At 35.5% G+C, this 25,859-nt stretch overlaps 1 protein-coding gene across 1 annotated transcript in view; it reads left to right on the top strand.

Annotated features, from left to right (window-relative positions):
• The window catches only part of LOC147340676 (fibronectin type III domain containing protein 3C1-like), a 64,438-nt gene that overhangs the window by 22,922 nt on the left and 15,657 nt on the right, over window positions 1-25,859 (top strand). The window contains exons 16-22 of the mRNA XM_086387300.1: window positions 441-509; window positions 915-1,033; window positions 1,158-1,263; window positions 4,425-4,531; window positions 4,736-4,849; window positions 5,842-5,991; window positions 25,517-25,791. Of these exons, the coding sequence (XP_086243426.1) occupies window positions 441-509; window positions 915-1,033; window positions 1,158-1,263; window positions 4,425-4,531; window positions 4,736-4,849; window positions 5,842-5,991; window positions 25,517-25,791 (940 nt within the window). The remainder of the gene's footprint in view (window positions 1-440; window positions 510-914; window positions 1,034-1,157; window positions 1,264-4,424; window positions 4,532-4,735; window positions 4,850-5,841; window positions 5,992-25,516; window positions 25,792-25,859) is intronic.

The following is a 25,859-nucleotide window of genomic DNA, read 5'->3' as shown; positions in this document are numbered from 1 at the left end:
CTAGTTCTCTATTGCTATCTCATTAATTCATATATGAACAAATTACTGAACTTTATATGAGCCTTTAAAATTATGGTTATTACAAGTAAGATTATATCTAATACAGAGGCTGTAATTAGGACACACTGATGATAAATATCAACTTGACAGGATATTATACAAATTATTTTGCCTCTAAACTGGAAAAATCCACTTTAAGGTACATACAATTAGCATTTCAGTCTCTTCCAAAGAACTTTAAAATGTTACTTAAGTAACATTCTAACAATGTAATTTGATTATGTTCTTATGATCTTTATTAATATCTGAATATTAATATCCTGTTAAGTTCCATGTTTGCATTTTTCTTCCATGAAAAATCTTAATTTATAAGATAACATTGCAATGAAAGACTTTTAAGTTTACTCAAGAATAATTTTAATTTTATTTCTCTTTTTCAGAACCACCCGAAGATAATGGTGGGACAAACATTTCAAGTTACAGTTTAGAAGTTAGGGAGAATTTGGATGGTAAGGCATCATAATTTTTTAACGTTTCATTCTGAAATAATTTTAGACTTTCCTAGAAGCTGCAAAAAATAGTATAGAGAATTCCCATGTGCAACCTTCACTTAGCTTCTCCTAATATTAATATCTTCGTGCAATATCATAGAGCAATTATCAAAGCCCGGAAATTGTCACTGGTATAATACTATTAACTAAACCCCAGAACTTACTTGGATTTCCCCAGGTTTTTATAATAAATCATATTTACTAACTGATCTAGTATGATTTTATGGTTAATTCTATGGGGAATATAGTTAATTACTGTAAGTAGGTGATTGGACAGTAGTTAACTTCCAAAATGGTATATACATGAGATAAGATTTATAAGCTACCTATAAAAATTGGACAAATTTGCTTCTATCCCTTCAGTGAATTTCTGGAACATAATCTACAATGGAACCACAACGGAATTTCTATACAATCACCTGCAACCTGGTACTACATATAAATTAAGAGTCTTTTGCACTTCACCTATAGGCCATAGCCAGGTGAGAAAAGAGAGAAAGAAAAGTTTTTAAACTGAGTATTGAAATGAATTGTATAATATTACTAAATGTTTTACAAAATTAAACTTGAATTCAGTAGCCATAAGGTACTTTGTATTTTTCTTAGCCTTCAGATATATTGACTGTTCAGACACCTAATCTTTCTCCTGCATCTTGCCGTCCTCCACCCTTGAATGGTAAAGTGCAGTCCAAAGAAACCAACATCCAATGCAGTAAGGCTTCTTCTGTGATTTGAATTACTGACTTAAATTTCCTGTTTTGTAACTTCTGATTTTTATATTGATATATTCAGTTGGCCAAAAAGTTTCTTTGGTTTTAAGTAAAAATTAAAGACACATTTTTCATTTTTACCAAGAACTTAATTGAACAACATGTTCACAGTTTTGTTCCACTGCCTTCTGCCATTTTTCAGGCAACTTCATAACTCCATCTTCCCAAAACTTTCTTTTTGAGCAAAAGACTGTTCCAGGTGCCTTTTACAGTATTCCAGGGAATTTAAATTTTTTCTATTAAGAGAATTTTATAAACACTGAAATAAATGGAAATCTGAAGGTGAAATGTCTGGTAAATATAGCAGATGAATTAGGACTTCCCCGACAAGCTGTAACTGTTTTTGCCTGGTCACCAAAAAATGTGCAGTCTTGTATTATACTGATGGAAGATTATATATTTTCTGTTGATTAATTCTGGTGCTTTTCATCAAGTGTGGCTTTTAGTTGGTCTAATTGGGAGCAGTACTTATTGGAATTAATCATTTGGCTTGCCAGAAGGAGCTCATAATACAGGACTCCCTTCCAATCTTACCATGTACACAATATCACCTTCTTTGGATGAAGATGCCTTTGGTGTGGTTGGCAGTGGTTCATTTCATTCAACTCATGATCTCTTCCATTCCACATTATTGTACAGTATCCACTTTTCATCATCCATCACAATCTGTTTTTAAAACAGAATGTTTTCATTATGTTTAAATACAGAATCATGTGAGGAATTATGATCAAGAAGGTGTTTTTCTGCTTAACTTTTGTGGACCCCAAACATCAAAGTGATTAACATAACCAAGCTGGTGTGATTTTCAACACTTGATTTGGATATTTGGAGTATGTCAGCTATCTACCACGTGGTATAACATTGATTATTCTCAATGTTTCAATTTGATCCCTATCAACTTCAGCTGATCTACCAAATGTGGAGCATCATAGAGGAAGAAATCTCAAACAAGAAACTTCACAAACCACTTTTGATATGTTCAATCAGCCACAGAATCTTCTCCATATCTTCACAAATCTTTTTTTGTGTTTTTATCTTTTTTGAAATAATAAATCATAATATGCTGAAATGTTGCTTTTTTTCTTCCAGCTTCAACATTAAAATAGCTACAAAAACTCACCAATTTCATTGTCTTATTAAATGCATGCTGATATGATAGCTGTTACAATACAAGCTTACAAAATTGTTTTCAATGAAGTTAAAGGCAACTAAGCTCTTGTTCAAGCTGGTTTTAGAAAAAGCAGAGGAATCAGAGATCAAATTGCCAACATCCGCTGGATCATCGAAAAAGCAAGAGAGTTCCAGAAAAACATCTATTTCTGCTTTATTGACTATGCCAAAGCCTTTGACTGTATGGATCACAATAAACTGTGGAAAATTCTGAAAGAGATGGGAATACCAGACCACCTGACCTGCCTATTGAGAAACCTATATGCAGGTCAGGAAGCAACAGTTAGAACTGGACATGGAACAACAGACTGGTTCCAAATAGGAAAAGGAGTACGTCAAGGCTGTATATTGTCACCCTGCTTATTTAACTTATATGCAGAGTACATCATGAGAAACGCTGGGCTGGAAGAAGCACAAGCTGGAATCAAGATTGCCGGGAGAAATATCGATAACCTCAGATATGCAGATGATGCCACCCTTATGGCAGAAAGTGAAGAGGAACTAAAAAAACCTCTTGATGAAAGTGAAAGACAAGAGTGAAAAAGTTGGCTTAAAGCTCAACATTCAGAAAATGAAGATCATGGCATCTGGTCCCATCACTTCACGGGAAATAGATGGGGAAACAGTGGAAACAGTGTCAGACTTTATTTTTCTGGGCTCCAAAATCACTGCAGATGGTAATTGCAGCCAGGAAATTAAAAGATGCTTACTCCTTGGAAGGAAAGCTATGACCAACCTAGATAGCATATTGAAAAGCAGAGACATTACTTTGCCAACAAAGGTCCATCTAGTCAAGGCTATGGTTTTTCCAGTAGTCATGTATGGATGTGAGAGTTGGACTGTGAAGAAAGCTGAGTGCCGAAGAATTGATGCTTTTGAACTGTGGTGTTGGAGAAGACTCTTGACAGTCCCTTGGACTGCAAGGAGATCCAACCAGTCCATTCTAAAGGAGATCAGTCCTGGTATTCATTGGAAGGACTGATGCTAAAGCTGAAACTCCAGTACTTTGGCCACCTCATGCAAAGAGTTGACTCATTGGAAAAGACTCTGATGCTGGGAGTGATTGGGGGCAGGAGGAGAAGGGGACGACAGAGGATGAGATGGCTGGATGGCATCACTGACTCGATGGACATGAGTCTGGGTGAAGTCCGGGAGTTGGTGATGGACAGGGAGGCCTGGCATGCTGCGATTCATGGGGTCACAAAGAGTCAGACATGACTGAGCAACTGAACTCAACTGAACTGAACTGAACTGAAGCTCTACTAGAGCCATCTTACAGAAAATAAATGAGCATTTTGGCCAGCTCAATATTAAATCTATTAAAACAGGATAAATGGTTTTCTTTTAGTGCAAAATCAAATAATGTCTAGAAAGTTATTTCTTGGTAATTAAAATCAGAAAAAATTTAAATGGGAACTAAAAAGTTAACTAACACAAATTGGTATAATTTGAACTTTTTGTTACTTTAGCATAAAGTAACTTTTATATGTTTAACATGTCTTCTTAAATTATATTGTGTTTTTAAGTACCATCCTTAAATTTTGCAATTTTTAAGTTAATTTTGTATATTTTTCAAATAGTAGGAAGTTGCTAAATAACACAGGGAGCCTAGTCTGGTACTCTGTGATGACCCAGAGAGATGGAATGAGGGTAAAGAGAGAGGCGAGACAGCAGGAAGGTATACATATGTGTGTGTACATATATATATATATATATATATATATATACACATACATATATGTACATGCATAATTATGCTGAAGCCTGTCATGCTGCAGTCCATGGGGTCGTGAAGAGTTGGACATGACTTGGCAACTGAAAAGCATATAATTATGACTGATTTGCATTGTTATATGGCAGAAATCAACACAAAAACTGTAGTTTTTCATCCATTAAAAAAGAAAAATCAAAAAAAAAATGTATATTTTTACAGACAATTCTCCTACAAAAGGAAACTCTGAAGCACTTACAAATGTCAAAAAGGTAAATGGCAACCAAGGTGATGCACAAGGGCACTCTGGCTCAGAAGTGAGATGCACAGTGAGTAAATTCATTCCTAGAGAATTCAGTTTCTGGTTAAAAGCAACAAATAAATCTGGGGAAACTAAATTGTTCAGCTAATCATTTGTAGTTCATTTCACTTTGGATGAATACATGCTTCTACTTCTTATCAAGGTGGGGAGTGAACATACCTGCACAATCATTTGTATGTCTGCTTATTTGTTTGTTTGTGTTTATTTGTAGTCTGGATCTCATTCATCAACATGTGAAACTGCTCCAGTCCCAAGCCCTCCTACTCAATGTGGTATACCTGTTCTAACCTGCAAGAGTCCAACCTGTGTTGTTGTTAGTTGGGAAGTACGATCTCAGTTTATTAGTTTTGATGATATAAAAGCACAGTAATTGGTTTAGAAATTGCTTTTAAAGTCTATAACTCCCTAAGGGTTCAGAGTCTAGATTAGTCTGGACCATGGTTTTAGAACACACCTAAGACCTGTTGCTAGTGCTATTAGAAAGGCAAAGGCTATGGTAATCATGCTTTCCAAATCTTCTATTTTTGAAGGATAATAAATTTAGAAAACCAAAGAGACAATCAGTATGCAACCAATTGAATTTTTGAAACTAAAATAAAAGATAATAAAATTAAATCTATTTATAGTTTTTTTAAAGTTTCATTGGGAAAACTCTGGTAGTTTGTTTGCATATAACCACAGTATGACACATAAGAAATGTGACTGTGAAGTAATGAAGAATTTTTTTTTAATGTACATCCATTTGAATATCTTCCCCTTCAAACTAATCAAACTCAAAAAGAATTGGCCTAGTTATTAAGCCCCCTAAGTGTCTTTGATTTTTTTCTTCCCTTTTCCCCAAATTCTAGTAGAGAATTTTTAGCATTAACAAAAAAACCTTTAGTCTGATAATAATAAATGATTACCTATAATGAAAGAGATTGCAAAAATATAAAGAGAGAGATATGAATCACTTTACTGTACACCTTAAATGAACACATTATAAATCAACTATATTACAATAAAAAATTTTAAAAATAATAATAAGTGATTGATCTGTTCACACCCCTATATAAAAGCCAGACAGTACTGGGCTTTGTGTTTGATCCCACTAGTATGTTGAATTATCCAATCCTTTCTCTTAATTTTATTTGAGCCGTTTAACATTAATTACAGTGTTCAACATTATGTTTATTTCTGTACTTGTCTATATTTCATTCCATTTAATAGATTATAGGCTTTGACACTGAAAGGATCATATTGTTACTTTCCATAGTATTGAGTATAGTGACTCCTTATGGAAAGAGCTAAATTTTTTGTTTTTGTTGCATTTTTCAGATTCCTGCGTGTAATGTTGCTGAAATCACTGATTACAGATTAGAGTGGGGACAAACTGAAGATTCAATGCACTTGATTTACACTGGCCCTTGTCTGAGCTATGAAGTTAAAGGTCTCATTCCTGCCACTATGTATTTTTGCAGAGTTCAGGTAATCCTAACAGTTCTTCCAATGTAAGCAAAGTATTAAGCTATGTTATTCACATTCATAATATACCATTTCCAGTGGAAAGACCAGAAGGGAGTCACAGACTTCCAAATCTTAAATATTCATCATATCCAGCAACAACATTCTGGGTTCCTTTATCTTGATTTTAAAGCCTCACATGATCTGGCACCTACTTTCTCTTTTTAAATTTGTTTATTTTTTAATTGAAGGATAATTGCTTTACAGAATTTTGTTGTTTTCTTTCAAACATCAACATGATGTCACCTACTTTCTATTTCAACTTGATCTGACATTATTTTCTCTTCAGTTCTATATTTCCCAAATTTCCCTGAACTCACTTGAAATGCTTTTATAAAACACTGAATTCTGAACCTCCACTCAGACCTACTGCATCAAAATTTTTAATCCAGAAATCTACTAATCTGTATATTATAAAAGCACCCAAAGTGATAATTATCATTAATTAGGAAAAACTGCACAAATCATACCAAACAAACAAGTCTACTGCCACCCCAAGTATGTTTTGTACATTTGTTCATACTGGTTGTTTGGCTATCTTGTTCCATAAAGCCAAGCTTCTGCATGAATGCTTCCCTGGATACCTTAGGTGGAAATGATCCCTTCATCTTCTACTAGAATTAAAAAAATTATAACTTTAAGGTTTGGGGAAACAGCCTACATTTAGAATTACCTGATATGTTGTCCATATAGTGTTAAGCCATCAAATCCTAGGAACCCTAATACTGGTACCTGAGCTGCATGTTCCAAATTGCCTTTCTTAACTGGAAGTTGGGGGGTTTTTTAAGTATTTTTTTTAGAAAAGAATCCTTTGTAATATTTTTGGATACCCTTATTTTTGTATTAGAAAAATGCTCTCCCAATATATATTTATTAGACAGCCACCACAATAGTTCAAAGAATAGGGGAATTTATGAACATTAAAGTTGCTTTAGTGGGTCAGACATTAATGGTGAGACATTAATTAATTTTAAAGATATTAGAGAGGTAAAAATCAATGGACTAGCTTCTAGCCAAGACAGAGTTCCCCCATAATTCCCAAGTCTTCCCTCTTACAACCAAAAAATCCTGAGCATAAAACAACAAGCAAACATGGGAAAACTCTGAATCGTGGAAAGAAAGAAAAATGTGGAAGGAAAAAAATCCTGGGGAACTCACAACTTGAATAACACAGTGGTGAGCCCTTGGACTTCCTTATCATCTCCCATATAGCCCAAAAAGGGTGTGAGAGAAGTCTCCAACTCAAAATTTCCAAAAGGGACAGACAGAACAAAAACTCCAAGAAAAGCCTGCAGCCCCAGCAAAATGACTGGCAATAGGGTAGCCTAATAGAAGAAAATATTGTTCACAATACCCACTTTACTCCACCCAAACATTAAGAGAAAAATTACACATATCCCTATCCTTCCCCACCCCTGAAATTTCAACAGGCCAAGTAGGAAGCTGACTATCCAATTTACCCCAGAAGCAAGCAGCATGCTCTAATTTTTCTAGCCAAAGGTATCAGTTTTGGCAGGGCCAAGCAGGTAATTAATCTTCCATCCTCTGCCTGGCAGAAGCAGGCAGTATTCTGCTTCCATTCCCCTGCTAACTGGTGTCAGTATGGCCAAGCAGGGAGCTTCCAGTCTTCCATACCTCTCTCATGGAAGCAGGCAGCAGCTCTCTAATTCCCCTGTAAGAGTAGTGTTGGCAAGCTCAGCCTCTACCCCCAGCCAGCAGCAACATACTGAACAAAGTGGTATGATTCAGGCTAGTTAGCTCTCTACTTTCCTCCTGCCTGTGTCAGTGAGACCCAGAGTGAAGCTGAACTTACATGTCCACCTACTGGCACTGAGACTGAAAGACAATACGGGAAGCAGAGCTAGTCAGCACTCAGGCCCACCCGCCTTCACCTGCTGTCAATAGGTTCCAGTGGAGAGCTCAGTCTCCATATCTTCTCACCCATTAGAGAGGGATCTAGGTGTTGAGAAAGCTATGCTATTTGGTGCCTCAGCCTCCCCATTCTCTTCCCTTGGTGTCATTAAGACCCAGCTGGTAGCTGAGTTTACACTTCCACCCTTAATAAAGAGAGGTGTTAGTCCTGCACTTCCCATCTCCATGGTATTGGCACAACCCAATGAGGAGTTGAGTTTATACCCACACTCAGAGACAGTGATGCAGTATAAATAGTTGCCCTACTTTTCCTGGAAAGAAATCAAAGGGGCCTATACAAGAGCTGAACTTCCACCCTACCCAACTTTTGCACTATACCTCTGGAGGGATACAGTCTACTAAATTCAGTTCAATTTAATCGGTCAGTCATGTCTGACTCTTTGCAACCCCATGGACTGCAGCATGCCAGGCTTCCCTGTCCATCACCAACTCCGAGAGCCTACTCAAACTAATGTCCATTGGGTTGGTGATGCCATCCAACCATCTCATGCTCTATCATCCCCTTCTCCTCCTGCCTTCAATCTTTCCAAGCATCAGGGTCTTTTCCAATGAGTTGGTTCTTCGCATCAGATGGCCAAAGTTTTGGAGTTTCAGCTTCAACATCAGGCCTTCCAATGAATATTCAGGACTGATTTCCTTTAGGATGGACTGGTTGGATTTCCTTGCAGTCCAAGGGATCTCAAGAGTCTTATTCAACACCACAGTTCAAAAGCATCAGTTGTTCAGCACTCAGCTTTCTTTCTAGTCCAACTCTCACATCCATACATGACACTGGAAAAACCATAGCTTTTGATTAGATGAACCTTTGTTGGTAATGTTTCTGCTTTTTAATATGCTGTCTAGGTTGGTCATAGCTTTTCTTTTTTTAATTTCATGGCTGCAGTCACCATCTGTTTTTTGTTGTCTTTTTTTAAACAGTCTACTAAAATATGATTAAATGAGATCCAGGTCTCATAGTATAGTATTCAAAATGTCCAGAATAAGTAATCATTTGTCATAAGAAGAACCAAGAAAATCACAACTTCAGTGACAAAAAAAACAACAGACTCTGTGAAGTAAGTCAGAAGTTTGAGTTATCTGAAAAGGGCTTAAGCAGCCATCAAAAAAATATTCTGACCAGTAATTATGAGTTATCCTGAAACAAATGAAAAATATTAAAAATCAAAACAAAGAAATAGAAGTTGTAGAAGAAAACCAAATGGAAATTACAGAACTTAACAATACAATAACAAAATAAAAACTTGATTGGATGGGCTTAATAGTAGAGTGGCGATGACGAAAGATATAGTCAGTGAACTTGAGGACAGATAATAGAATTTACCCACTCTGAACACCAGGAAGGATTTAGAAAAAAAAGAAAAAAATTAATGATTTCAGAGATATATGAAATAACAAAATACCTAATGTTCATATCATTAAACCCCAGCAGGAGAGAAGAGAAAGAGTAGGAATGAAAAATTATTCAAAAAATAATAAAAAGCATTCCAATTTGGGGAAAAACATAATTAAAAATATTTTAAAAGATGGACAAATCCAAAATAATATAAACCTGAATAAACCCACACAACTAAGCCACATCTTAACTAAATTCTGGAAACAAAAAAGAAAGAAAAATATCTTAAAAGTACCCAGAGAAAAATGGTACACTACTTATAGGTGAACATCAATCCAGATGACAAAGGATACCTCATCTGAAACCATGGAGACCAGCAAGAAATGGCACAACATTTTTCAAGTAGATAGGAATTGGCAACTGCAAACTATATCCAGTAAAAAATATTCTTCAGGAATGAAAAGAAAATAAAGACATTCTCAGATGAAGGAAAACTAAGAATTTGTTGCCAGCAAAACTACCCTTAAAAATATCTACAGAAAGTACTCTAAATAAAAAGGAAAAGATAACAGAATAAGGTTTAGAACTTCAGGAAATAAATAACATTGGGATTTTGACTCAAGATGGTGACATATGAGTCCTGAGCTCACCTCCTCCCACAGGCACACCAAAACTATAGCTATACAGTAACAACTCCCTCTGAAAGAAGTCCAGGAATATTCTACCCAGTAAAGTTATCCTTCAGAACTGAAGGCAAGATTAAGAGTTTTCCATGGGAAAAAAAAATTCACAGGATGGGAGAAAATATTTGTAAATCAAGGGACTGAAAAGGGATTAATCTCAAAAATATACAAACAGCTCATGCAGCTCAATATCAAAAAAGCAAACAACATAATCAAAAAATGGGCAGAAGATCTCAATAGACATTTCTCCAAAGAAGACATACAGATAGCCAACAAGCCCTTGAAAAGGTGGTCAATGTGGCTCATTCTTAGAGACATGCAAATCAAAACCACAATGAGGTATCAGCTCACACCTGTCAGAACTGCCATCGTCAAAAAGTCTACAAACAATAAATGCTGGAGAGGGTGTGAAGAAGAGGGAATCCCCCTACGCTGCTGGTGGGAATACAAACTGGTACAACCACTATGGAGAACAGTGTGGAAGTTCCTTTAAAAACTAAAAACAGAGCTACCATATGATCCAGCAATCCCATTTCTGGACATATATCCAGAGAAAACCATAATTCAAAAGGATACATGGATACCAGTGTTCACTGCAATAGCCAAGACATGGAAGCAAACTAAATGTCTGTCAACAGATGAATAAGATAAACAAAATGTGGTAGATAGATAGATATAGATACAGATAAAATGGAGTATTATTACCACTGAGTCATCAAAACAAATGAAGTAATGACATTTGTACAACATGGATGGACCTAGAAGTTATCATACAGTAAAGTAAGTCAGACAAAGACAAATATCATATGATAACAGCTACATGTGCCATCTAAAAAAAATGATACAAATGACCTTATTTACAAGACAGAAACAGACAGACTCACAAATTCTGAAAACAAACCTATGTGTACCAAAGGGGAAAAGAAGCAGAGAAGGATAAATTAGGAGGTTGAGATTAACATATACATACTACTATATTTAAAATAGATAACCAACAAGTACCTACTATATAGCATAGGGAACTCTACTCAATATTCTGTAATAACCTATATGGATAAAGAATCTGGAAAACAATGAATATAAGTATATGCATAATTGCATCACTCTGCTGTACACCTGAAACTAACACACATTATAAATCAGTTATACTCCAATAATTTATTGTTTTTATTTTATTTTTATTTGTAGGATAATTGCTATACAGTGTTATGTTGGTTTCTGCCACACAACAACATGAAACAGTCATAAGTACACATATATCCTCACCCTCTTGAACTTCCTTCCCAACCCCTCATCCCACTCCTCTAGGTCATCAAAGATCACCTGGCTGAGCTTCCTGTGTTACACAGCAACTTCCCACTAGTTATCTATTTTATGCATGATAACATACATGTTTCAATGATACTCTCTCAATTCATCCCACTTTCCCCCTTCCCCAAAGTGTTCACAAGTCCACTCTCTACATCTGTGTCTCTATTCCTGCCCTGCAAATATGTTCATCAGTACCACTTTCTGGATTCCATATACATGTGTTAATATACAATATTTGTTTTTCTCTTTCTGACTTACTTCACTCTGTATAACAGTCTCTAGGTTCAGGAGCCTCAATTCAACTGACTCAAATTCATTCCTTTTACGGCTAATATTTCATTCTATATATGTACCACATCTTCTTTATCTATTCATTTGTCAATAGACATATGGGTAGCTTCCATGTGCTGGCTATTGTAAATAGTGCTGCAGTGGGCATTGGTGTCCATGTGTCTTTTTGAATTATGGTTTTCTCAGGGTATATGCTGAGGAGTGGGATTGCTGGGTCATATGATAGCTTTATTGCTAGTTATTTAAAGAATCTCTATACTGTTCTCCATAGTGACTATATCAATTTACATACCTACCAACAGTGCAAGAAGGTCCCCTTTTCTCCAAATCCTCTCCAGCATTTATTGTTTGTAGATTTTTTTATGATGGCCATTCTGACTGGTGTGAGGTGATTGTAGTTTTGATTTGCATCTCTCTAAAGCTCAACATTCAGAAAACTAAAGTCATGGCATCCAGTCCCATCACTTCATGGCAAATAGATGGGGAAACAATGGAAACAGTGGCTGACTTTATTTTGGGGGGCTCCAAAATCACTTCAGATGGTGATTGCAGCCATGAAATTAAAAGATGCTTATTCTTGGGAGGAAAGTTATGACCAACCTAGACAGCATATTAAAAAGCAGAGACATTTCTTTACCAAGAAAGGTCCATCTAGTCAAGGGTATGGTTTTTCCAGTAGTTATGTATGGATGTGAGAGTTGGACTAGAAAGAAAGCTGAGCACCAAAGAATTTATGCTTTTGAACTGTGGTGTTGGAGAAGACTTTTGAGAGTCCCTTGGACTGCAAGGAGATCCAACCAGTCCATCCTAAAGAAAATCAGTCCTAGGTGTTCATTGAAAGGACTGATATTGAAGCTGAAACTCCAATATTTTGGCCACCTGATGCAAAGAGCTGACCCATTTAAAAAGACCCTGATGTTGGGAAAGATTAAAGGCAGGAGAAGAAGGGAACGACAGAGGATGAGTTGGTTGAATGGCATCACCGACTCAATAGACATGAGTCTGGGTAAACTCCAGGAGTTGGTGATGGACAGGGAGGCCTGGAGTGCTGCGGTTCATGAAGTTGCAAAGAGTTGGACACGACTGAGTGACTGAACTGAACTGAACTGAATAATGAGTGATGTTGAGCATCTTTTCATGTATTTATTGGCCATTGGTATATCTTCTCTGGAGAAATGTCTGTTTAGGTCTTCTGCCCACTTTTTGATTACATTTTGTTTTTCTGGTATTGAGCTGCATGAGCTGCTTGTATATTTTGGAGATTAATCCTTTGTCAGTTTCATTTGCTATTAATTTCTCCCATTTGAGGGTTGCCTTTTTAGCTTGTTTATAGTTTCCTTCACTGTCCAAAATCTTTTAAGTTTAATTAGCTCTCATTTCTTTATTTTTGTTTTTATTTCCATTACTCTAGGAAGTGGGTCAAAGAAGATCTTGCTGCAATTTATTTCAAAGAGTGTCTTGCTTGTTTTCCACTAAGAGTTTTAATGGCCTTACATTTAAGTCTTTAATCCACATTAAGTTTATTTTTGTGTACAGAGTTAGGAAGTGTTCTAATTTCATTCTTTTACACATAGCTCTCCAGTTTTCCAAAACTACTTATTGAAGAGGCTGTCTTTTCTTATTGTATATTCTTGCCTCCTTTGTCAAAGATAAGGTGCTCAGAGGTGTATGGGTTTATCTCTGGGTTTCTATCTTGTTCCATTGATCTATATTTCTCTTTTTGTGCCAGTACCATACTGTCTTGATTACTGTAGCTTTCAGGGAGGTGTTCCAGACAAATAAGGGCTAAATGCCTTTATCATCATAAGTTCAGCCTTATAATAAATGTTAGATTTCTTTAAGCTGAATGAAAAGACACTAATAAGTAACATGAAAACATATAAAAGTATAAATCTCACTGTTAAAAGTAAATAAACAGTTACATTAAGAATACTTTAATGTTGTAATAGTGGTGAGTCAGTCCCCTATACCAAGAAACCTATATATCTAATATGAATATTTAAAAACAAAAGTACTAAAAATAAGTATAACTATAATAATTTGTTATCAGATACATAAGATTAAAAGATGTAAAATGGGACATCAAAAACATAAGATGGGGAACAGATTAAAAATACATACCTTTAAGTATGTGTAAAAACTTAAGTTGCTATTAACCTAAAATAGACTGTTATAAGAAGTTTTACATAAGCCTTAAGGTAATCACAAAGCAAAAACATGTAATTGTCATCTAACTGCTAAGTTGTGTCCAACATTTTGGCAACCCCATGGACTGTAGCCTATCAGGCTCCTCTGTCCATGGAATTTCCCAGGCAAGAATACTGGAGTGGGTTGCCATTTCCTTTTCCAGGTGATCTTCCTGACCCAGGGATCAAACCTGAGTTTCCTGCATTGGCAGGTGGATTCGTTACCACCAGGGAAGCCCCTCAAAACAGTTACAAAATATGAAGAGGAAGGAATCTAAGTATATTACTACAGAAAGTCATCAAATCACAAAGAAAAAAGCAAGAGAAGAAAGGAGCAATGGAACACGAAACAGAAAGAAAACAATTGCCAAAATAGCAGTAGTAACTCCAAAGTTATCAATAATTACAAATACATCAAATTCTCTAATCAAAAGGCATAGAGTGGGTGAAAGGGCAAAATTGCAATAACCAACTGTATGATAACTACAAGAGACAATCCAGCTTTAAGGACACATATAAACTGAAACTGAAGGTATGAAAAACAAAAATCCTTGCAAATGAAAAACAAAAGAAGCTATACTTATATCAGACAAAATAGACTGGAAAGCAAACACTACAAGAAGGGTCAAAGAAGGATATTATATAATGAAAAAGGGTCAATCCAACAAGATGATATAACATTTATAAATGTTCATGCACTCAACATAGAGCCCCTAAATATATAAAGCAATACTAACAGACCTGCCCCCTTCATGGATCACAGCCTTGTCATGGTGAAGGGGCTTGTGTAACTCAATGAAGCTATGAGCCATGCTGTGCAGGGCCACCCAAAATGGACAGGTTGTAATGAAGAGTTATGACAAAACATGGCCCACTAGAGTAGGAAATGGCAAATTACTCCAGTATTCTTGCCATGAGAACCCCATGAACAGTATGAATGGGCAAAAAGTTTTGACACCAGAAGATGAGCCCCCGGGTCAGAAGGTGTCCAATATGCTACTGGGGAAGAGTGGAGGACAATTACTAATAGCTCCAGAAAGAATGAAGCAGCTGAGGAAAAGCAGAAATGACACTCAGTTGTGGGTGTGTCTGGTAGTGAAAGTAAAATCCAATACTGTAAAGAATAATACTGCATAGGGATCTGGAATGTTAGGTCCATGAATCAAGGTAAATTGGATATGGTCAAGCAGGAGATGATAAGAGTGAACATTAACATCTTAGGAATCAGTGAACTAAAATGGACAGGAACGGGTGAACTTAATTCAGATGACCAGTATATCTACAACTGTGGGCAAGAATCCCTTAGAAGAAATGGAGTAGCCTTCATAGTCAACAAAAGAGCCCAAAATGCAGTACTTGGGTGCAATCTCAAAAACAACAGAATGATCTTGGTTCATTTCCAAGGCAAACCATTCAACATCACAGTAATCCAAGTCTATGCCCCAACCATTGATGCTGAAGAAGCTGAAGTTGACCAACTCTATGAAGATCTACAACACCTTCTAGAACTAACATCAAAAAAAAAAAGAATGCCCTTTTCATCATAGGGATTGGTAGGCAAAAGTAGGAAGTCAAGAGATACCTGGAGTAACAGGCCAAAAGTTTGGCCTTGGAGTACAAACTGAAGTAGGGCAAAGGCTAACAGAGTTTTGTCAAGAGAATGCACTGGTCATAGCAAACACCCTCTTCCAACAACGCAAGAAACGACTTTCCACGGACACCACCAGATGATCAATACCAAAATCAGATTGATTATATTTTTGCAGCTAAGGATGGAGAAGCTCTATATAGTCAGCAAAAATAAGATCTGGAGCTGACTGTGGCTTAGATCATGAACTCCTTATTGCAAGTTTAGGCTTAAATTGAAGAAAGTAGGGAAAACCACTAAGCCATTCAAGTATGACCTAAATCAAATCCCTTATGATTATATAGTGGAAATGACAAATAGATTCAAGGGATTAGAACTAGTAGACAGCATGCCTGAAGAACTATGGATGGATGTTTGTAACATTGTATAGGAGGTGGTAACTAAAACCATCCCAAAGAAAAAGAAATGCAAGATGGCAAAGTGGTTATCTGAGGAGGCTTTACAAATAGCTGAGAAAAGAAGAGTAAAAGGCAAAGGAGAAAGGGAAAGATATACCCAACTGAAAGCAGAGTTCCAGATAATGTAAAAAGATTGAAATACCAAGAATCTTCTCTAACTAGGAAGCAATTACAATAAGAAAATGGAAAAAGCTCAAATATATGTGGAGATTTAACAACATACTACTGAACAGCCAATGGGTCAAAGAAGAAATCAAAAGAGAAACCTAAAAATATCTTGAGACAAATGAAAAAGGAAATACAACATACTAAACATGTGAGATTGGGCTTCCCACGTAGTGCTAGTGGTAAAGAATCTGCCTGCCAATGCAGGAGACATAAGAAATGTGAGTTTGATCCCTGGGTCAGGAAGATCCCCTGGAGGTGGGCATGTCAACCCACTCCAGTATTCTTGTCTGGAGAACCCCATGGACAGAGGAGCTTGGCAGGCTACAGTTCATAGGGTCCGAAAGAGTCAGACACTACTGAAGCAACTGAGCATGGACGCAAACATATAAGATGCAACAAAAGCAGTTTGAAGAGGAAAGTTCATAGTGATTATATGGAAATAAGAAAACAGATTAATATTAACAAGCAGATGAAGGAAATAGCAAAGATCAAAGTGAAAATAAATGAATTAAACACTAAAATGTCAATAGAAGATATCAGTTACTAAGAACTGATTTTTGAAAAGATAAACAAAATAGACAAACCTTTACCTAGACTTATTAAGAAAATAAGAATGAGAATACAAATAAATAAAATTAGAAATGAAAGAGTAGACAACTGATACCACTAAACCATTATAAGAGATTAACGTGAACAATTGTACACTAAGTTAAACAACATAGAAATAATGGATACATTCTTAAAAACATACAACCTACTCAGAATGAATCATGGTGATATAGAAAATTTGAATGACCAATGATAAATAATAATTGGATCAATAATCGAATACCTCCCAACAAAGAAAGGTCCAGCACATGATGGCTTCACTGGTGAATTCTACCAAACATTTAAAGAAGAATCAATACCAAACTTTCTTGAATTCTTCCCAAAAAATGGAAGAGGAGGGACACTTCCAAAATCCATTTTATGAGGCCAGCATTTTATGAGGCCAGCATTCCCATGATCCAAAAACCAGAGAAGAAGAAAAAATTACAGGCTAGTATGCTTGAGGAACATAGATGCAAAAATTATTAACAAAATATTAGAAAACTGAATTCAACAATATGTTAAACAAGTCATATACTATAATCAAGTAGGATATATTCCAGGAATGCAAGGATGGTTCAATGTCAGCAAATCATTCAGTGTGATAGACCACCTTAATGAAATGAAGGATAAAAATTGTATGATTCTCTCAATAGATGTAGAAAAAACATTTGATAAAATTCAACATTCATTATGGTTAAAAATTAATTCTCAGCAATTGAAGTAGAGAGAAAATATACCTCAACATAATAAAGATCAAATATGGCAAGCCCACAGTTAACATCATATACACCAGTGAAAAGCTGAAAGTTTTTCCTCTAAGATCAGGAAGAAGATAAAAGTGACCACTCTTGCCACTTCTGGTCAACATAGGATTGGAAGTCCTAGCCTGAGGAATTAGGCAAGAAAAAGAAATGACATCCAAATCATAATGGAGGAAGTAAAACTGTCTATATTTGCAGATGACATGACATTATATATGAGCACCCTAAAGACTCCAGCAAAAAAAGAAAAAAAATTATTCAAATTAAAAATTGAACTCAGTAAAGTTACAGCATACAAGATAAATGCACAAAAATTAGTTGCATTTCTGTACACTAATAACAATGTGTTAGGGAAACTAAGAAAACAATCCCATGAGCTACTGCATCAAAAGAATAAAATACTTAGGAACAAATTTAACAGAGGTGAAAGATCTGTACACTGAAACTATAAGACACTAATGAAAAATTGACGAAGACACAAGTGAGTAGAAAGATATTCCATGCTCATAGATTGGAAGAAATAATATTAAGATGTCCATTACCCAAAGTAAGTGACAGATCCAATGCAATCCCTATTAAAATTCCATGTCATTTTTCATAGAAATACAACAAACAAATCTAAAATTTCTGTGAAACCATAAAAGACTCCAAACAGCCAAAGCAATCTTGACAAAGGAAAAAAGGTGGAGGCATACTTTGTGATTTCAAACTATATTACAAAGTTATAATAATCAAAACAGTATCATATTATAAACTTCAGCTGTAATATTAATAAGATCTGAGAAATGTAAAAGACAGTTAGAATTGGACATGAACAACAGACTGGTTCCAAATAGAAAAAGGAGTATGTCAAGGTTGTATATTGTCACCCTGCTTATTTAACTTATATGCAGAGTACATCAAGAGAAACACTGGGCTGGAAGAAGCACAAGCTGGAATCAAGATTGTCGGGAGAAATATCAATAACTTCAGATATGCAGATGACACCATCCTTATGGCAGAAAGTGAAGAGGAACTAAAAAGACTCTTGATGAAAATGAAAGAGGAGAGTGAAAAAGTTGGCTTAAAGCTCAACATTCAGAAAACTAAGATTATGGCATCTGGTCCCATCACTTCATGGCAAATAGACAGGGAAACAGTGGAAACAGTGGCTGGCTTTATTTTGGGGGGCTCCAAAATCACTTCAGATGGTGATTGCAGCCATGAAATTAAAAGATGCTTACTCCTTGGAAGGAAAGTTATGACCAACCTAGACAGCATATTAAAAAGCAGAGACATTTCTTTACCAACAAAGGTCCGTCTAGTCAAGGCTATGGTTTTTCCAGTAGTTATGTATGAATGTGAGAGTTGGACTAGAAAGAAAGCTGAGCACCAAAGAATTGATGCTTTTGAACTGTGGTGTTGGAGAAGACTCTTGAGAATCCCTTGGACTGCAAGGAGATCCAACTAGTCCATCCTAAAGGAAATCAGTCCTGGGTGTTCATTGAAAGGACTGATGTTGAAGCTGAAACTCCAATATTTTGGCCACCTGATGCGAAGAGCTGACTCACCTGAAAAGACCCTGATGTTGGGAAAGATTGAAAGCAGGAGGAGAAGGGGACGACAGAGGATGAGATGGTTGGATGGCATCACCGACTCAATGGACATGAGTTTGGCTAAACTCCGGGAGTTGGTGATGGACAGGGAGGCCTGACATGCTACGGTTCATGGGGTCGCAAAGAGTCAGACATGACTGAGCGACTGAACTGATTCTGACTGAATTGAACTGAATGTAAAAGAAAATGACTATATTTGATAACACTATCATATAATTGAAATTCGCCAAAAGAGTATAATTTAAATGTCTTTTCCAGAAAAGAAGAAAAAAGTGTGAGGTGGCAGGTGTAGGAATCCTCTCATAATGTATATTTATATCAAATCACCATAACATACCATCTAAATACTGTAATAATTTTATTTGTCATTTATATCTCAATAAACCTGAAAAGTAAAATTGTAATGGGTTAAAAACAGGGATAAATATAGTAGAATACCCTTCCTCTCATAGGTTCTTAAAATATATTTGATGTTTGAAGCAAAAATTATAACACCATCTGTTGTGGTGCTCAATAAACAAGTAGGAAATACTTGAGAAAATCATATTTTTTTAATGAGGAAGGTAGAGGTACCTAAGTTGAAGTAATGTTTCTGGGCCTCACTCAAAGTGGTAAAACATTAATACCCACAGACTTTAATAACTTACATATGTACATTTTAATACCTGGGAAACTACTAAGAAAACTTTATAGAGTAACATACACAAAAATAGTGTAAATAAGTGAAATCAAATTAGTTTTCCAAAAAGTATTCAAGTTATCCCATACAAAGGTAAGACATTAGCCAAGGAACTTGTGACTTGAACTCCAGAAATGCTCAGGGAGGAGGGAAGTGGTCTGTTAACCAGGCTTCAGTTTCACAGTTCCATATCCCCACTCCTTGCCATTAAAAAATCTGCTGAGGCCAGAGACACAGTGAGCTGTGACACACACTGTCACACAGTGACATAGGGGGAGGTGTCCCTTGAGGAATTAGGTCATCACCTGCCAAGTAAGAAATAGAGGAAAGAGAAACAGAAGTAACAAACAGGAAAATTAAAGGCAGACTTAAGCTCTAGCATACTAATTATTAACTTTAATGTAAAACAGCCTAATTATACTTATTAAAAGCAGAAATGGCATAATGACTCAAAAAAATCACAGGCCAATATTCTGTCTATAAGAAACTTACTTCAAATACAATAACATAAGAAAGTTGGAAGTAAAAGGGAAAAAGATATATCATGTAAACATTAATAAAACAAAAAAGCAGGCGTGATTACACGTATATAGATAATGAAGACTTCAAAACAAAGGAATTACTGGAGACCAAAAGATACATTAGTAATGCTAAAAGGATCAATGCACCAAAGCACATAAGCATCCTAAACGTGTATGTATCGAGCAACAGAGCCTTAAAATATATGAAGCACAAAGTGATAACCAGAAAGGAGAAATTAGGCAAATACACACTTACAATAGGGAACTTCAACACCCCTCTCAGCAACTGATAAAACTACTAAGTAGAAAATGACCAAGGATAGTGAACAACTGAACAACACAATCAACCAACAGGATCTAATAGACATATTTAGCACACCACCCAACATCAGATTACATACTCTTTTCAAGTATCCATAGCACATTCCCCAAAATAGGCCATATCCTGAGCCATAACAATGTAAAATAATTGAAATCATACAAAGTGTGTGTTCTGACAATAATGAAATCAAACTAGAACTCAGCAACAGAAAAATAACAGGAATGTCACTGAAAACAGGCAGAAGTTAAACAATACACTTCTAAATAATCCATTTACCAAAGAGGAAATATCAGAATAAAAAATTTAATACATAGAATTGAATGAAAGTGAAAATACAGCATACCAAAATAGGTGGGATGCACCTAAAGCAGTGCCAACAGAGAAATTTATAACATTATACACTTATCTTGCAAAAGAAAAAAAGAGACTCAAATCAGTAATCTAAATTCCTACCTTAATTAGTAGACAGAAGAGTAAAATGAACCAAAAGCAAGCAGAAGGAAGGAAACGATCAGAAGTCAATGAAATAAAAAACAGGAGAACAATAGAGAAAAGTCAATGAAACAAAAAGTTGGTTTTTGAAAAAAAAATCAATAAAATTGATAAACCACTTGCAAGACAAAGATAAAAAGAACAGATACAAATCACTAAAAGAACAAAACATCGGATATCACTACAGATTTGTCAGTCATTAAAAGCATAATTAGGGATGACTGAGCAACTTTACACTCATAAGTGCAACAACACAGAAAAAATGGACCAATTTCTTGAAAACCACAATCTGCTAAAACTGAGCCAAGATGAAATGGACCATGTGAATACCCCTATAGGTTGTCATCAAAGAAATATTCATAAATAAAGAGGCCCTGGAAAAGAAATCTGCAGGCCCAGATGGTTCCACTGGAGAATTCCACAAAGCATGTAAAGAAAAATTAACATTAATTTTAAATCTCTTACAGAAAATGGAAAATGAGAGAGCTCCCACTTCATTTTATGAGGACAGTATTACCCCAAAACCAAAATCAAAGATAATACAAAAAAAAAAAAAAAGAAATCTGCAAATAGATTATTAATAGATTGTTAATTTATAAACACATTTTTTAGAAAAAAACCTTTAACAAAATGTTGGCATTTCAAATCTGACATTGTATAAAAGGAATTATATACCTTGACCAAGTGGAATTTATGCCAGGTATGCAAGCCTGGTTCAAAATTGGTAAATCAACTGACGTGATGTACTATACAAACAAGTTGAAGAAGAAAAAATCATATGATCACATCAATTGACCAAAAATATGTTTGACAAAATCCAACAACCATTCATGCTTTTTTTAAATCTCAAAATTAGGAATGGATGGGGGCTTCCTCAACTTGATAAAGGCCATCTACAAAAAACCTATAACTAACATCATATTTAATGGTGAAAGGTGATTACCCCAAGACTAAGAACAAGACAAAGATAATCTCACCACTCTTACTCAACATAAAACCAGGAATTTTCAGACACTGAAATAAGGTGAGTAAAGAAAATAAAAGGCATATATGCTATAAAGGAATAAATAAAACCATCACATTCTGCAAATAACATGTTTATCTACACAGACCATACCAAGGAAAGTACCAAAAAAAACTCATAGAACCAATACGTGAAGTAAGCAACATCTTCATGACACAAGATCAACACCTCCAAATCAATCACATTTCTATATACTAACAACAAATATGTAAAAACAGACATTTAAAGCACAATAACATTTACAATAACTCTAGAGAAAATGAAACATGTAGGTATAATTCCAACAAAACATGTACTGTACATATGTGCTGAACTTTACAAAATGCTGATTAATCAAAGACCCAAAGAACTAGAGAGACATATTGTGATAAAAAATTGGAATACATGACATTGTAACGATGTTTAATGTTTAATTTCCCCAAAATGATTTATAAGTTTAATATAAATCCTATCAAAATCTAAGCAAAATTACTGATAGATACATACAATCTCATTCTAAAATTTATGTGGAAATTCACAGCATCTAAAATAGATCACTCAATCTTGAAAAACAAAACTAAGGCGGAAGAAACCACTCTATCTAATGTTAAAAACTTACTGTGGATATAGTAATAAAGACAGTGTAGTATTAGTGAAGGGACAGACACATAAGTCAATGGAACAGAATAGAGAACCGAGAAATCAACCTACACAAATATGCCCAACTGATTCTTGGCAAGATGTGAATAAGTTAAGGATGCCCTTTTCAAAAAATTATGAATATATAGCCAAAAAACAAAAATCTCTCACCTTATATTTATAAAAACTAACTCAAAATGGACCATAGAAAACTGAAAATTAAAACATAAAACTTTTAGAAAAAATTACAGGAGGATATCTTTAGGATTTCCTGAAGCTAGGAAAAGAGTTCTCAAACTTGGTATCAAAAGCACAAACCATAAAATGAAAATTTGATAAATTTGAGCTCCTTAAACTTAAAAACTTACTCTGCATAATCCCCTGTGGAGAAGATAATAAAGCTATGCTACAGGCTCGGAGAGAATCTTTACAAAACACATATCCGACAAAGGAGTAATATCTAGAATATATAAAGAACTCTCAAACCTCAACAGTTTTAAACCCAAACAACCTAGTTAGAAAATATAGTTCACAGAAAAGAACATACAGATGGTAAATAAGCACATGAAAAGATTTTCAACATCATTAGCCATTAGAGAAATGCATGATGAGATATCATGACCCACCTATCAGAATGGCTAAAATAAAAAATAGTAAAATAAATAAATAAAAATAATGATAACACCAAATGCTGGCAAAGACATGGAGAAACTGAATTACTCATACATTTCTGATGGGAATTACATCCACTCTGTAAAAGAGTAAGGCAGTTTCTTACAAAACTAAACATACACTTAACTATATTGCAACACTCTTGGGCACTTAGACAAATAAAAATATATATCCACAACAAAAACCTGTACATGGATGTTCATAGAACTTTTATTTGTAAGGACAAAAAATTAGAAACAGATCAGATGTCCTTCAACAAGTAAATGATTAAAGTAACTGTACTACATCCATACCATGGCTAACTATTTGAAAATAAAAGGAATCAAACTATTGATGCACACAACAGCTTTTATGGATCACAGAATTATGCTGACTAAAAAATACCTATCTGAAAAATTCACATACTGCTTTATTCTGTTTACATTTTTGTAAATAATGTTTTTGAAAAAACATAATTATATTTATGAAGAACAAATTACTGGTTGTTAAGGCTTAGAAAAAAGGGGGAGGGAGAAAAGATCATTGAGGCTATAAAAGGGTAAATTGTGATGGAGCTTCTATCTTAACTGGGTTGAGGATTACATGAAGCTACACATGTGATAAAATGTCATAGAAATAAATATACACACAAATAAGCACATGTAAAATTGGTGAAATCTGAGTAACATCGATGGAATGTATTAATGTTAATTTCCTGATTATAATATTGTACTATAGTTATGCAAAATATTACCTTTGGGGAAAGTGGCTGAAGGATACACTAGAATCTATAATGATTTCAAAATAAAAAATTTTACAAAGTCGATGAAACTTGAATAGATGTGGATTTTGGGCTACCACCAACAGAGATAGAAACTACAAGTTAAAGAAAAGGAAGAAAGTTTGATGACACCGCCCTTATGGCAGAAAGTGAAGAGGAACTAAAAAGACTCTTGATGAAAGTGAAAGAGGAGAGTGAAAAAGTTGGCTTAAAGCTCAACATTCATAAAACGAAGATCATGGCATCTGGTCCCATCACTTAATGGGAAATAGATGGGGAAACAGTGGAAACAGTGTCAGACTTTATTTTGGGGGGCTCCAAAATCACTGCAGATGGTGACTGCAGCCATGAAATTAAAAGACGCTTACTCCTTGGAAGGAGGGTTATGACCAACCTACAAAGCATATTCAAAAGCAGAGACATTACTTTGCCAACAAAGGTCCATCTAGTCAAGGCTATGGTTTTCCCAGTGGTCATGTATGGATGTGAGAGTTGGACTGTGAAGAAGGCTGAGCGTCAAAGAATTGATGCTTTTGAACTGTGGTGTTGGAGAAGACTCTTGAGAGTTCCTTGGACTGCAAGGAGATCCAACCAGTCCATTCTGAAGGAGATCAGCCCTGGGATTTCTTTGGAAGGGATGATGCTAAAGCTGAAACTCCAGTACTTTGGCCACCTCATGCGAAGAATTGATTCATTGGAAAAGACTCTGATGCTGGGAGGGATTGGGGGCAAGGAGGAGAAGGGGACGACAGAGGATGAGATCGCTGGATGGCATCACCAACTCGATGGACGTGAGTTTGAGTGAACTCCAGGAGTTAGTGATGGACAGGGAGGCCTGGCATGCTGCAATTCATGGGATCACAGAGAGTCGGACACGACTGAGCGACTGAACTGAACTGAACTTGACGGGATAAATGAGTTTGGTTTGGGTATATTTTTCCTGAACTGTCCATATTAGCTCTCTTCATTTACCTTCCCAGTTTTAGACTCTTCACTTTCTTAAATATGCAACCTACAGATTTCCGTGTATATGTCAGCATCTTAGAACCATATTGTTTCATATTGCAATATATAAATGTATAAAATCAATGTTACACATCTTAAACTTACACAATGTTATGTGTCAATTATATCTAAAATTTTTATTCCATATTGTTAGAATTGGAGTTTAAGAAAGTTTATTTTGTGAATTTGTATATACAAAGAAATGAGAAAACTAATCACATGTGACTCCCATTCCCAATGTTCTTTCTGCTTCCTCTTAAGAGAGATCCATAAAAATTGTAAAGAAGGGCAAGAGGGCATGCATTCTTGCAAATGTGATGTCACTCAGGCAAGGCCTGGTTTCTTGGGTATGAAAAGATCTCACATGTGAAAATAAAGCCACAAGCAAAATCCAAACCACATACACACAAAAAAAAACAAAATTTGTTTCTATGCAACAAAATGGTTTATGTACAAAAGCAAAGTAATAATGAATCTCTAACAGAATATACTTTTTCAGGCTGTAAATATAGTTGGAGTTGGAATGTTTGGAGAAACTGGCATAGTAACCACACCAGCAACTGTACCGGCAGTAGTAACAGTGTTACAAGAATTTGAAAACAAAGTTCCTGCCAAATTGGCATCATCTTGCATCGCTATTCAGTGGGAGGAACCAGATTGCCATGGTTCTGCAATCACCGGCTATAACATTGAATATGGAGACAGAAAAATTTTGACTGTTAATAGAGTAACAGAATGTCTTCTGGAAAATCTACAGCCTGATACCACATACAGGTAAGTTGCTTATATCTTACTTGCTACTGCTAAGTCACTTCAGTCGTATTCGACTCTGTGCGACCCCA

This window comes from Bos grunniens, chromosome X (assembly GCF_055505025.1).
Source record: "Bos grunniens cultivar Pamir isolate PY7600 chromosome X, Bosgru_T2T1.0, whole genome shotgun sequence".
In the NCBI taxonomy this organism is placed as follows: Eukaryota; Metazoa; Chordata; class Mammalia; order Artiodactyla; family Bovidae; genus Bos; species Bos grunniens.
This window is presented reverse-complemented; position numbering and strand designations above follow the sequence as displayed.